At 41.7% G+C, this 13060-nt stretch overlaps 2 protein-coding genes across 4 annotated transcripts; one reads left to right on the forward strand and one right to left on the reverse strand.

The window, feature by feature from the left end:
* Window positions 1-58: 58 nt before the first annotated feature.
* TAF5 (TATA-box binding protein associated factor 5) lies at window positions 59-9998 on the forward strand. Its single transcript, XM_015866922.3, has 11 exons — window positions 59-629; window positions 1684-1924; window positions 3037-3352; window positions 3976-4139; window positions 4581-4716; window positions 5196-5316; window positions 6023-6152; window positions 6844-7008; window positions 7422-7599; window positions 7723-7900; window positions 8471-9998. The coding sequence occupies exons 1-11, from the start codon at window positions 113-115 to the stop codon at window positions 8686-8688; spliced, it is 2364 nt and encodes a 787-aa protein (XP_015722408.2). The 5' UTR covers window positions 59-112; the 3' UTR covers window positions 8689-9998.
* Window positions 9999-10857: 859 nt separating this feature from the next.
* Window positions 10858-12964, reverse strand: ATP5MK (ATP synthase membrane subunit k). Of its 3 annotated transcripts, XM_085554686.1 has the most exons (6): window positions 12924-12964; window positions 12606-12752; window positions 12400-12433; window positions 11985-12082; window positions 11805-11900; window positions 10858-10941 (listed from the first exon to the last, which is right to left on the reverse strand). In XM_085554686.1, the coding sequence occupies exons 4-5, from the start codon at window positions 12069-12071 to the stop codon at window positions 11808-11810; spliced, it is 180 nt and encodes a 59-aa protein (XP_085410812.1). In that variant the 5' UTR covers window positions 12072-12082; window positions 12400-12433; window positions 12606-12752; window positions 12924-12964; the 3' UTR covers window positions 10858-10941; window positions 11805-11807. The 3 variants fall into 3 exon arrangements, with proteins under 3 accessions (XP_085410812.1, XP_015722416.2, XP_085410813.1); XM_015866930.2 differs by lacking the exon at window positions 12606-12752; XM_085554687.1 differs by lacking the exon at window positions 12606-12752 and having other exon boundaries at window positions 12898-12964.
* Window positions 12965-13060: the final 96 nt, after the last annotated feature.

Below are 13060 nucleotides of genomic sequence, written 5' to 3' on the forward strand. Positions count from 1 at the left end.
AGCGCTCTGCCGGTGACAGGAGGCGGCGCCTTTCCTTCGCCCCGACTGTCGCAAAACAACATCCGCGCTTGGCGGCAGCCACCCGTAACCGGCGAATGGGGGGCGATGCAAGATGGCGGCGGTACCTGAGGAGCCGGCGGAGGTTGCCGCGGTGAAGCCGGACCCTGAGGCGGGGACGCCACCGCAGCCCCCCGCCGCTCCCCCCGCCGCCACCGCAGCCCCCCCCGCTCCGTCGGCCGCCGCGGCGGATGGGGAGGCGGCGGGGAGCGCTGGGGATGCGTCGTCCGCCAAGCCCTCGGCACCGGGCCCGGCCGCCTCCCCGGCGTCGCTGGACCGGCAGACTCTGGTGGCCGTGCTGCAGTTCCTGCGGCGCAGCAACCTCCGCGAGTCCGAGGAGATCCTGCGGCGTGAGGCCCGGCTGCTCGGAGAGGACATCGGAAACGCCGCCCTCAGCCCCGCCGGTGCCGGGCTCCCGGGAGCCCCGGGGGGCGAGGGGGATGCCAGCAGCAGCGAGGCGCTGCTCAGCCGGGTCACCGCCGCCACCGCCATCTCGATTGGAGGCGGCGTCGCCCCCGTCGCCTCTTCCAGCCCCGGGGTGGCGGCAGCGGCCGCGGTGCCTCCGGGGAAAGGTGAGACCCGCTCGGTGCGCATCCCGCTGCCTCGGGGCTGAGGCTCCTCTGGGGACAGATAAGGCTGCACCCCAGTCCTCGGGGAAATAACCGGTTCTAGCAGTCCCCAGTGCAGCTCTGGAAGAGATTGCGATTTTGGGGTGCACCTTCTTAGAGGAGGGTGTCTGTTTTACTTGCTGGGACCAGTGTCGGGGTGAGAGGTGCTTCCTGTTGTCTGTGGGTACCATCTCAAGAGCATCACGAGAGGCTGAAGATTCTCTTTGTAGAGGTGATGGCTCTTGTAGTCAGAGTTCTCTTTGTAGTTAGAGGTGATGATGCCGGAGCCCCGATGTACAAGCTGCTGCGTTTTGAAGAAAGAACAATATGGTACTTGTGGAGAAGGCTTCATGCATTTCTAATGCAAGCTGACAGCAGCTTTAGATGTTCCCCGAACAATGTGAGGGTAGTAAATTTTAGTGAAGATATTCTGTGGGGTAGCTTTACATTAAAACTGGAAGCATTTCAGGAACTTATATGTCTGAATGGCAGTAGGAGTACAATATGAGGTCAGCTTGTTCACTTTATAGGAGATTAGTGATTTTAATGACTGCTGTGAGAGTTCTAGGAAGTGACAGAAAGTCACTGCCCTGGAATGGATGTGTAGTGGTCTTGGTAAATTGTTTACTTGATTAACTTAATTTGCTTGCTCATTAAAAGCAAAATAATTATAGTGATTACATCTTATGGGCTTAAAAATATTCTGCTCCTCATTTGACAGTTTTTAGCCCTTGCTGTGTAGGATTGTGATGCTGACATCAGCTTCTTTCCACGTACCTGGTAGGCAACTTTTGGCAGGGAGGGCACAAAAGATGACAAATGGTACTTGAAGTATCAGTTGCTGGGCCACTGTCCTCTCTATTGTAGCACTTAAAGGTGCAAACACAAGACAATGTTCTGTTTTGTTCTCAGTATCTCACCTTAGCAGAGGAGTTGTTGGCCACTGTATATTTGTTATTCGTGTGTTGCTCTTTGAGGCAGCTGTACAATCTGTTCTTATATGCTGATGCTTTTGCAGTTGGAGGAGGTGTTGTTGTGGAGGATCAGCCAGATGTGAGCGCAGTGCTGTCTGCCTACAATCAGCAGGGGGACCCAACGCTGTACGAGGAGTACTACAGCGGTTTAAAAAACTTCATTGAGTGTTCCCTGGACTGTCATCGAGCCGAACTGTCTCAGCTGTTTTATCCTCTCTTTGTGCACATGTACTTGGAGTTGGTCTACAATCAACATGAGAGTGAAGCTAAGTCTTTTTTTGAAAGGTAAGTGATTTTGATTCATGTAATTCCATTGTGTGGTGTTTGCTACTTTGATTGAGACTGTAACCTGTAGTGGGTGGCATAGGTGTGTGTGTATGTGCATATATACATACACAGATGTGTTCTTTTGTAGTGCTGAGGGGACAATCTGTGGATTGCTGTAATTGTGAATCCTTTTCCAACCTCCAGTATTAGAAAGAAGTGCAAACTCCGTGCTTTTGAACAGTACACATGCAGATTTTAATGGTGTTTATACTGAGGTGGTGGGTTCCTTGCTGCAATGAAGAGGTGATGCTGTGTTAGGGAAAAACTGTGGGCTCATTTTCTAGCACTTGGAAGTTGCACTGAGATCCAAAGCAGTGCAGTCTATAAATGCTTACTAATATCAAAGTGTGTGTATTTAAATTCATCTAAGACTAAAGGAAATGGTTAATCATTAATCTACATTTTTTCTGTGCTCTTACTGTGTTTCACATCTTTATCATTTGAGGATAAGTTTAATTTGTATTCTGGGATCAGACCAATTATGAAACATTTCAACCCATGTTTATCCCTCAGATATGGTCAGAAAAAGAAGTTCTTTAAATAGTTAAAATGTTCCCTGCCACAAGTATCTTATAAATGATTTGAATTAAAAGTGGGAACTTATTTTCTCTAGATGTATGTTGGCTATTAGATAATGTGGGTGGAAAGTGAAGAATGTATCCATTGCTAAATGTGCTTATTCATATGATGAATCAGTTATAAATACATCCAGGTAGTCTTACATAATAAGAAATGCCTTGTACTTTATTGTACCACAAATTGAAGTTTCATTTATGTAAATAGATTAGTGTAACTATTTACTGCAGGCAATAACCCTTTGTGCATATGCATTTCTGTGTCCTCTCTTCATCTTGTTTTTTTGCACTCTTGGTTAATTTTACTGTGTACTGTAAGTTGTTGATTCCTTGGGAAGAAAATTTATTTAAGCAGAAAGATCATTCCATATGTAGTTCTGTGAGGACCCTTTGGAACCTACTGTGTTTCACGTTAAAATTATGTAGTTAAGTGTGCACTTAGGAGATAATATTTTCCTAATGAATCTCTTCCCATGTGTTAAATTGTTTCAATAGATTTCATGGGGATCAGGAATGTTATTACCAAGATGACCTCCGTGTATTATCCAGCTTAACCAAAAAAGAACACATGAAAGGTAATGAGACCATGCTGGATTTCCGAACAAGCAAATTCGTTCTGCGTATTTCCCGTGACTCTTACCAGCTCTTGAAGAGGCATCTTCAGGAAAAGCAGAACAACCAGATCTGGAACATTGTTCAGGAACATCTCTACATTGATATATTTGATGGAATGCCCCGTAGCAAACAACAGATAGATGCTATGGTTGGAAGCTTGGCTGGGGAGGCAAAACGAGAGGCAAATAAAGCAAAGGTAGGAGGAAAAGGATGTTGCTCTTTATTATTGAATGTTTCCAGAGTAGTTTTTCAGGAAGTACTGATTATTGCTACTTGATATCTTAAAAGACAACATGAACTAAATAAAGGTTCTGTACAAATAGATGTTATCAGGAGTAGAGAAATGAAAACGTGTCACTGACTGGTGGAAGGAACTGTGAGAGACAATGCTATATTCTGTTTGCTGAACTAGATTTAAACTCATGATTTTGTTGTCTAGTTTTAACATTGACCCATTTGGCTTCCTCTCTAGTACAGCAGCAATAGTTCTCACTTCCAGTTATTACTGCAAAGGCTGTTGGGTAAATCTCAATAGCGTAGTACCACAATGCTACACAAATAAATTATGGAAGTTGTAGGGATTTTGCTTCAGGGAAGAACTAAGAGGTGGTGGGAGAATTCACAGTTGTCCAGGTCAGTTGTTGGCTAAAACAGTAGAACGTGTCTTACACTTGTGCCAGGCTAATCAGTAATGAATGCAGTAATGTTCAACTTAGTAGAACTGTCCCTTTCCGACTAATGTTTGGAGTCTGATGAAAAATTAGTTTTCAGTAAGAGCAAAAATTACCATTATGTCATACATCTTTTATTGGCTTGCAGGTTTTCTTCGGCTTATTGAAAGAACCAGAGTTTGATGTGCCTTTGGATGATGAAGATGAAGAAGGAGAAAACGAGGAAGGAAAACCAAAGAAGAAGAAACCTAAAAGAGACAGTGTAGGATCAAAAAGTAAAAAACAAGACCCTAATGCTCCTCCTCAAAACAGGTACAAAGGGAGGATGTGTAGGGAACTTCTGTTAAATCCAGTATTACCATGTTAAATGTGCAATGCCGGTCACATGATGTTTTTAGCTCTTTGTCCATTTCAGCTGTACACAGCTTTAGTTGTAAGATTTCAAGGGGGATAATGCAAAGCTTAGCATATAACCTTCTGTCTTTGCCCTTCACATCAATCTAGATTTCCCTTGATTTTAGTTGCTTACTGTCTCATCTTTTCAAGCCATACTTAATTAGTTACCTTGTTTCACTACTTGTCTGGATTTCATAAAGCTATTGCTTCTTTTTCTTATTAATCTTTTACACAGTATTTAATTCTTGTGAATTTATTTTGGTATTTGAATATTGAGGTGTAGGGTTGCATGGGAAGGTTCTATTTTCTCTGTTTAAATTGACAATATGGAAAGTTTGTAAAAATGTGTGCTTCTAGAATTCCTCTGCCCGAACTGAAAGACTCAGATAAACTGGATAAAGTGATGAACATGAAGGAAGCTGCCAGACGTGTGCGTCTTGGGCCAGAGTGTCTGCCTTCCATCTGCTTCTACACGTTCCTTAACGCTTATCAGGTTGGTAAAAGAAGACTCTGGGCAACATGAAAGAGGGAATCAAAATGATAAACTTCACTCTTAATAAAGAAAGAAGACTGAAGAGTTAATGTTGGTTATCAGAGTATTTGGAACATTCAAAATTTTATTTATAGACTTCATTAAACTAATTTCCAAGTTCCTTGGGTTTGCTCTGATTTTACCTTAATTCTTTCTTTCACTTTTCCTATGTGACCCTATTCTACAGAATACATTAGATAGTTTGCACCAAAATACTGGGAAGCAGTTCTGCTCTGTCATCATTAACTACGCCTCATTTATATATCTTTCTTTTTTGTGGTGCAAGAATGTGTGTGTTTATTTCAAGCAAGTGTTTGTCCAAACTATTCTATTTTTATCAAATGAGCATAGTTAATTCTCTTTTTAGTGTTTAGGGTTTGGTAGTGTTTGAAATACACTGTGAAAAATACAAACAACATCAATGGCTATTTTGTCTATAGGGTCTAACTGCAGTAGATATTACAGATGACTCCAGCATGATTGTAGGAGGCTTTGCTGACTCTACCGTCAGAGTGTGGTCCGTGACTCCAAAAAAGCTACGTAGTGTGAAGGCAGCAGCAGGTAATTAAGTAAAAAAAATGTAATGTGAGTGTGTGTTGTTTGTGTCATGTGTGTTTTGTGTGAACAGAAGAATATGTCTATTGGGAGAGTTGTTTTGAGCAGCTGCATCTTGTTACTTTGAAGAAACATTGAGCACGGCTGTATAATTGCGTCTTGTAACTACAAATAGAAATACATATCTTTAAGGGAATGAGACATCTGGTTGTGTACACCTACTGCTGGGCAGCCTACAAACGAGTGAACTGTTCTTAGTCATTGTGCTGAATCAAAAAGTGCTTGTGGTGTTCAGCAAATAGTAGCCTACAGATTGAAAGCTGTTTTAAGTTGTGTGTAGTGGGAAGCTGACAGAACATCTGCAAAGTGTGTTTGTGCCGTATTAACTTCCTGGGAAAAGGCATGGAAATTTGTCATCTGAAGAAGTGTGTCCTGAGGCTAAAAAATAAACCCCTCAGGATTTTATCTTTTATGAGGTTTTATCTGTTATGAAGACTTGTTAAAGAGTGGTTATTTACATAAAGCATTATTGCCACCTTTTACAATGGTAGAAGTATTTTAAGTGCCATTGTTTATATTTCACCATTACCTATTTCAAGGTGTTTTTGTTTATGAGTTTTTTTATCGCTTTTGGGGAAAATGCTATTTGTTTTCATGGCATTTGTTGAACCTCTGACAGTTGTTATGATGTGTGAACTTTGAAATCTTGCAGACCTCAGTCTAATTGACAAAGAATCAGACGATGTCTTGGAGAGGATCATGGATGAGAAAACTGCAAGTGAGTTGAAGATTTTATACGGTCACAGTGGACCTGTCTATGGCACCAGCTTCAGTCCTGATAGGTAAAATAAAGTTTACAAGCTAATTAGTTCGCTTGTGTTGAATCTTAATAGTGTGCTATGAATGTGAACGTGTTTATAATGCGGCTTTTACCAGAAGATCAAAGTAACTCTTGTATCTTCTTTAAAATAAGAGATTTGAAAACATTATGTAAGCTATACAAGAGACAACCATCACAGAAATACAGCTGAGAAGTAAGCTTTGTGTGGAACATGATTATAGAATCTATATACAGCCTATAGTCTATATAGAGAGTCTATTCATAATTTGTTAATAATTAAGAAAAAGATTTCATACCGAGTTCACATTCAGGGAATCTTACCATATAGTTTAGAGTTGCATTAAGATTATTCTAAAGTAATATAGTGTAGCAATCTACTGCTTTTTCCCCCCCATGTGAATGTAATTCTTAAGTGAAGACTAGTTCTTTTTTGCAGCCCCTCTGTATTGCTGTGTCATCAGAATTAATCATCAACATTCAAATGTCTCTTATGCTTGACAACCAAGGGTTCAATTCTTCCCGAACAGTTTATTGTTGTTTACTTCAGTAAAATGCTGACTTTAATGGGAGATACTAAATAGTAGCTGCCCAGTGGAGAGTTCTATGTATCATAGAATTGTTACAGAGCTTATGCAATGACTACACGGTCTGTTAATTTGGTATGTAATGTACTATACTTTCTCCTGTGACAGGAACTACCTGTTGTCCTGTTCTGAGGATGGTACTGTCAGATTGTGGAGCCTCCAAACATTCACTTGTCTGGTGGGATATAAAGGACACAACTATCCAGTATGGGATACGCAGTTCTCTCCTTATGGGTATTATTTTGTGTCGGGGGGACATGACAGAGTGGCTAGGTAAGAAATTAGATGAGTTTTCTACATACCAGTTTTGTGGTGAATTAACTCAGAAAGTGATTATTGGCTGATATAGTTAATAACCTATTACTGGAAATAAATTTTATTACACACGAATTAAAATACTAAGCAACTATTTTAATGTATTTTTGTTTTCCTTTTCAACACACATCAGAGACATCATCCTCCTATGTGGTCATTTCATGTTAGAAATATTTTCTCCTGTTGTTTAATAACCATGACAGAATGTCCTTTATTTCTCCCTTCCCAAAAGCATAGTTTTCCAGAATTGATCCTTCTAATTCAACAAATTTACCAGTAAGAAGCCACTCATTAATTATTTCTTTTATTACCGTGCAACAGATTCTGAACTTCATTAGTGCTCCCTTTATTAACAAAGCTTTTCTTTTCAGACTGTGGGCAACAGATCATTACCAGCCTTTACGGATATTTGCTGGCCACCTTGCTGATGTGACGTGTACTCGATTTCACCCTAACTCCAACTATATTGCCACTGGCTCAGCAGACAGGACTGTACGGCTCTGGGATGTTTTAAATGGGAATTGTGTAAGAATATTCACTGGACATAAGGTAAAGGCACATCACCAATGTGACTTAATTTCTGTGGTGGGATTCTGAAGAGTAGCGTTCAGAACAAGTACAGATTGACTAATTAGCTCGTTTGGCTTTCCTCACTGCAAATGTCTTTTGTAGGGTCCGATTCATTCATTGGCATTTTCTCCTAATGGACGATTCCTGGCTACTGGAGCAACAGATGGCAGAGTTCTGCTGTGGGATATTGGACATGGTTTGATGGTTGGAGAACTGAAAGGGCACACTGACACTATCTATGCGCTCCGATTCAGTAGAGATGGGGAGATCTTAGCATCAGGTAAAAGTCACTGGAAGCAAACATGTTTCCATTGTGCTCCATCTATTTGAAGTGGGATTATGTAATGGATTCCTTAAGATGAGTAAGACTAATTAGAGTCACTAAATCCTGAGTGAGCCGCTACCACAAGAGTGAATGTTTCCTTCAGCTGACCAGCGCTCCAATGAAAGCAGAGTCCACTGGGCCTGCAAAATACTGAGCTCTTCCCTCTATCAAAGGAAGTATCCAAGTGTCAAGAAAAAAGTCATTATGTGACTTAGAATCATAAACATCTGGTGGAGTTGGCATTTTGCCTTTTCAAGTGCTGGCTGATAGAATGGAAACCCAGCTGTTCTGAGAGGTGCTTCTTTGCACTTTATCCGCAGTGTATTCCTGTTAGATGGCAGGTGATGGCTTTTATTCCTGCTTTCACTGTGTTAAAGGCTTGTTTAAAAATGCTTTGTTGCAGGATGAGTGCTTAGTATTCAGTTACGAGCTGTTCTGCTTTGTGAGTTTTAATTCCTGTTGTGTTAATTTGCTGTCTAGCAAGGAAAAGACTTTTAAATGTTACTTTCCTTTTTTCCCTTGTAGGTTCAATGGATAACACAGTTCGGCTGTGGGATGCAGTGAAAGCATTTGAAGACTTAGAAACGGATGACTTTACTACAGCCACTGGACACATAAACTTGCCTGAAAACTCCCAGGACTTGTTACTGGGTACATACATGACCAAATCAACTCCAGTTGTACACCTTCATTTTACACGCAGGAACTTGCTGCTGGCTGCAGGAGCCTACAGTTCACAGTAGATCAGGAAGACGTAAGACTGGCTGTGCCAAGTTGTTGCAGCAGTGACCTCAGAATGTGAGATGAAGAGGAATGTCTTGTATGGGTGGACTTTGTTAGTCCATTGCAGGAAAAACAAAACTGTAAACTAACTCAAGTGACATCTCTGTTCTGCTCTCGTAATTCACATCTTTTGCTCTCACAGTTTGAAAATGCTGGAGACTGACAAGACAGTGTGAATTTAAAGGAATTGTTTCATGGTGCTTTTGATAAATGTATCCATACGTATATATATACATACATACATGTATATATATGACAACGGCTGTCTCCTCTCAGAGATGGTATTGAGCTCTGCTGAAACTTCTGGAAAGTTAACAGCCCTGGTCTGTGTTCTCAAATGAGTTTTTTTTTTAAAGCACTTAATATATGGTTTGCTAATGTTTAATCAGTCTCAAACACAGGTGAAAACTTCAGACTCAGAAAAGGAGAATGTAGTTTAACTCACTATAGCCTGGGCTGGGCAACAGGAATGGTGAGAATATTATAGCAACAAATAGGGCATTGAAAGAATAAGCCCAACAGGCAGAGGCTTGTGGGGAACTGCAGAGAAGTTACGTGTAGTTTTTAAGTACCAAGTCCTGAAAAGATTTCAAACTTTGTGCTCTTTTGAGGTATTAGAAATGGAGATCTTGTTATTCTGTTCTGACAAGAAGCTGCTGCTGTGCGATAAGGAACGCAGATTGCAATGTGAATTCTTTGGAGACACGCATCACCCAATCTTAAAAACAATATTCTTAAGCCCCCACACGTTCTATTAGATTTGAAGAGCTTCAAAAACCTGCATCCTTTGAGAAAACAGTTTAACAGATCACACTAAAGCTAGTGAAGGATCAAGAAACTGAAATCTGAATTCAAGAAAAAGAAATCTGCTGGCTCTCTACTGAAGATGCAGAAAACTAAGACTTGACGTTTCCAAGGTAAACAAAGAACTACCTCCTGTCTCATCCTTTTTCTGACTAAGCCTTGGAGTAAAGAGGCATCGGGGCATTAAATGTCAAAGGAAAGGTGGAAAATTCATAAGGAAGCTAATCCGGAAACATTCTTTAAAGAGAAATGGTTAAAACTAAACTATGATGGATTTGATCTGTAAAGGTACATCGGAACTTCCTAGTAGTCAATATGATCAGCTGGACTTAAAATGGTAGTGAATCAAACAAGTTACCTAAAAGCATGTACAGCTTTGAGAGCTTGAAGAAAACACTGCTGCATTCTGCCTTTTTATTTTGTACAGTTTTATACTTTTGATAGTATAATAAATACTAAAACCACACAGCTTGTGTCTGTAGACTGTATGGTGGAAGAAGATGCTTTCTTTCCTTGACAGCTGCAGTGGATGCAAGAGCAGTGCTTTTAAAAGCGAGTGCTCTGCTTGGAGAAACAAGGGACTCAGTTCAACAGCTGATGATTTAACTTAGATTTAGTTCTAATTGTATGTGATACATTTTTGCCAAGCATTACAGTTACAACAACTATTGTTCCTCTGGAAGGACATAAAGGGCAGAGGCTGATGTAAACAGAATGGAAAGACTACATTTACTCAGAAGGATGGCTTTAATAATAAATTAAGGATGGAGGGAGATCACAAGAACCTCATGTAATTTCCCCTGACCTACACTCTTTCTGCCAGCACCCACATTTACCTGCTGCTATTAAGTTTGGGGTTTTTGAGAAAGTAAAATCGCTCCATGGTGGGATGTTCTCACTCAAAACCAAAGGATTCTATGCAAAATACATGCAACAGACACTGCAGCTGACTGCTATTCTGCATTGCATTACCATTAATTAATGAATGGATTCCACATAAGCTAATAGCCAGAAGTGTTAAAAAAGGGAGTAATCAGCACAACCAAGTAATTGTAAGCCATGCAAGTTTACTGATGTCCACTATGACACTTGGCAACATAGAGATGCTTTGAGCAGCTGTAAGCTCTGTGCTTGTTGGGATCATGCTGCTGAGATCGTTCCTCAACTATTAAGTGCTCAGGTCATTTTAGGATGAGTTACAGCAGAGAAGATAAAATACTCAGGAAAGAATCAGCTACTCCATCTCCATTACAAATTATCTTTAAAATAGGAAATAGCACCCACTTCTGCTTCTTTGCACCACGTCATATTATCAATACAGCAAATAATTGTTTATATTTTATTAACCACCGCAGGACATCAGCTTCCTTTACACTGACACAAATTGATGCTTCAGACATGCCAGAAACCTGCCAAGAGATGAGAGCAAACATTACTATCACTGCACAAGGCTTGTGATTTGAGCATCATCTCTTCCCACAGCCCAAACAATTTCATATAAAAGCAGGCAAATCCCAACACACTAAACAAAGGAAGCAGCGTCCCTTCATCATACAACAGTGACAATAAGCTGAAGCACATTGTTTTCTATCTATTCTGCAGTTTGTGAGAACAACCCATAGGTTTCCTACACTGAAATGGCATTCTGAAATGCATTTGAAAGTGGACTATAGAGTTTTGTAACACTTGGTTATTGCTATGTAAAAACAAGCTCAACCACTTCCCACTGGTCCTGCCTACTTAGGTCTGAATGCACACAGCTTTAGTGTATAATGCTCCTTTTCTCTGCTCAAAACAGCATCCTAATGATGCAGCACTACTCTCCTCTAAGAATTATCAGATACAATTAATAACTAACTCATTAACTGTTACTTGATTATTTCAATACTCAAAGCGATAGTTATTTTAACAGCAAAAGGATAAATCACAGGCACATATTAATCTCCAAACCCAGAAGCAACATCCATCCACCATTCCTCCTTCCTTGCTTACTCTGTATGAAGATCCCTAACCCTGCTTGGCACGTTTGAAGAACATTAAGAATAGCAGTAACCCATGAGTTATACAGACCCCAGTAACAACTTCATTTGTTCAGAATCTTCCCCCTCCCTTGCCCCCAAAATTACACTATACTGTAATTGAGGTTTAAAACTGCATAAAGATCACATCCCTGGGTTTCCCCTCCTAATTATGTTTTGTTACTAGCAGTTTCTTTGCCATTCTTTCTTTGTGGGTTGGAATGGAATCATTTTCTAGAACACTGGTTGCTCACCATTTACTTATCTGCCACGGCAGGAGTCGTCTTCTTCGGCCTAAACTTGAAATACAGGATGAGCATCGCAACGCTTGCATACGTTGCTATTACATACTGTAAAAAATAAAGTTTACTGTCAGTTTAAAACTCAGAAAACATCATTATTAGCAGGCTAAGAGAAATGGTCATGATACGTACATTCCTCCTGCCTATCATGGTGTAGGAATTGAAGTACTTCTGAAATCCAGTGAACTGGTGTTGAGATCCCGAGTCGTGGCCAGCCATGGCTGCTGATTCTAACAAGCAACACAAGACAGTTATTGAGCTGGCACCACTGGAGATGATGAAGTCCCACCCCAACCTGATCAAACAGGGTCACTCATGAACCTGCCACTTGGTTTTGAGCATCTCCAGAGCTGGAGGCTCCACAAATACCCCAGAGGGTCAGTTTCAGTGTCTGACCTTCCTTACAGCACAAGAGGTTTTAATGTTTAGTGATACCTTTTCTAAGGGTATCCTTCCCTTACACTTAAGGAAGTTTCACACTTCGGACAGATACTTGTTTACTTTATATGTCAGCTCAAAAGAAGCACATGTACTGCACGTTACCTACCAAGCTTGGCAGAGATGCTGTAGCCACTGGCACCCTGGAAAATAGATACAGAGAATGAGTGTAGCTGGTTCTTCATTCACAAACACAACCCTGCAACCATGTAGCCAGGGCTGCCTGCCTGCACCCGGCTGATGGTGAAACAGTAAAAACCCTCAAAGAAACCTCCCCATACGTGTGCTGTAGACAACATGGAAACCCACCCTCACCTTTTAGTTACAAAAGACCAAAGCAAAACCCTGGAAGAGTCACTGGTGGGTGACTGAGTGTGGCTCGTAGCTCAGACAGCACGACACAATCTTTCCTTTCCGAAGAGCTCCCTGCCCACACAGATGCTGCCACACCACCGGCCGGAGCTGGGGAGGAGGCACAGCGGCTGAAGGTCGCGGGCGCCCTTGAGAACATCCACAACCCAACACTACGTACAACCATCCTCCCTCCCAGCAGCAAAGCCCCCCAGAAAGAGCACGAAGCAGAGACCCACGCTCAAACCAGACCGACCCCGTCCCGCTACGGCCGCTCAGTACCTCAGTCACCTCCTTCCTCACCGCCGGCTCTGCCCTTCTCCAGCCCCCCCCACAAGATGGCGGCTCCTCCACAGCACGGAGCTCCCTCCGCCCCGCCCCACGCCCGTCCTAAAGGAGGATGGCCCGTCCTACAGGAT

This window comes from Coturnix japonica, chromosome 8 (assembly GCF_054131305.1).
Source record: "Coturnix japonica strain WE chromosome 8, WE-NBRP24, whole genome shotgun sequence".
Lineage (NCBI taxonomy): Eukaryota > Metazoa > Chordata > Aves > Galliformes > Phasianidae > Coturnix > Coturnix japonica.

Coding starts and splice junctions, on each gene's coding strand:
- TAF5 (XM_015866922.3), top strand. CDS start 113: ATGGCGGCGGTACCTGAGGAGCCGGCGGAGGTTGCCGCGGTGAAGCCG. Junction 630..1,683: donor CGCGGTGCCTCCGGGGAAAG/GTGAGACCCGCT, acceptor ATGCTTTTGCAG/TTGGAGGAGGTGTTGTTGTG. Junction 4,717..5,195: donor CGTTCCTTAACGCTTATCAG/GTTGGTAAAAGA, acceptor TTTTGTCTATAG/GGTCTAACTGCAGTAGATAT.
- ATP5MK (XM_015866930.2), bottom strand. CDS start 12,071: ATGGCTGGCCACGACTCGGGATCTCAACACCAGTTCACTGGATTTCAG. Junction 11,901..11,984: donor CCATGATAGGCAGGAGGAAT/GTACGTATCATG, acceptor TATTTTTTACAG/TATGTAATAGCAACGTATGC.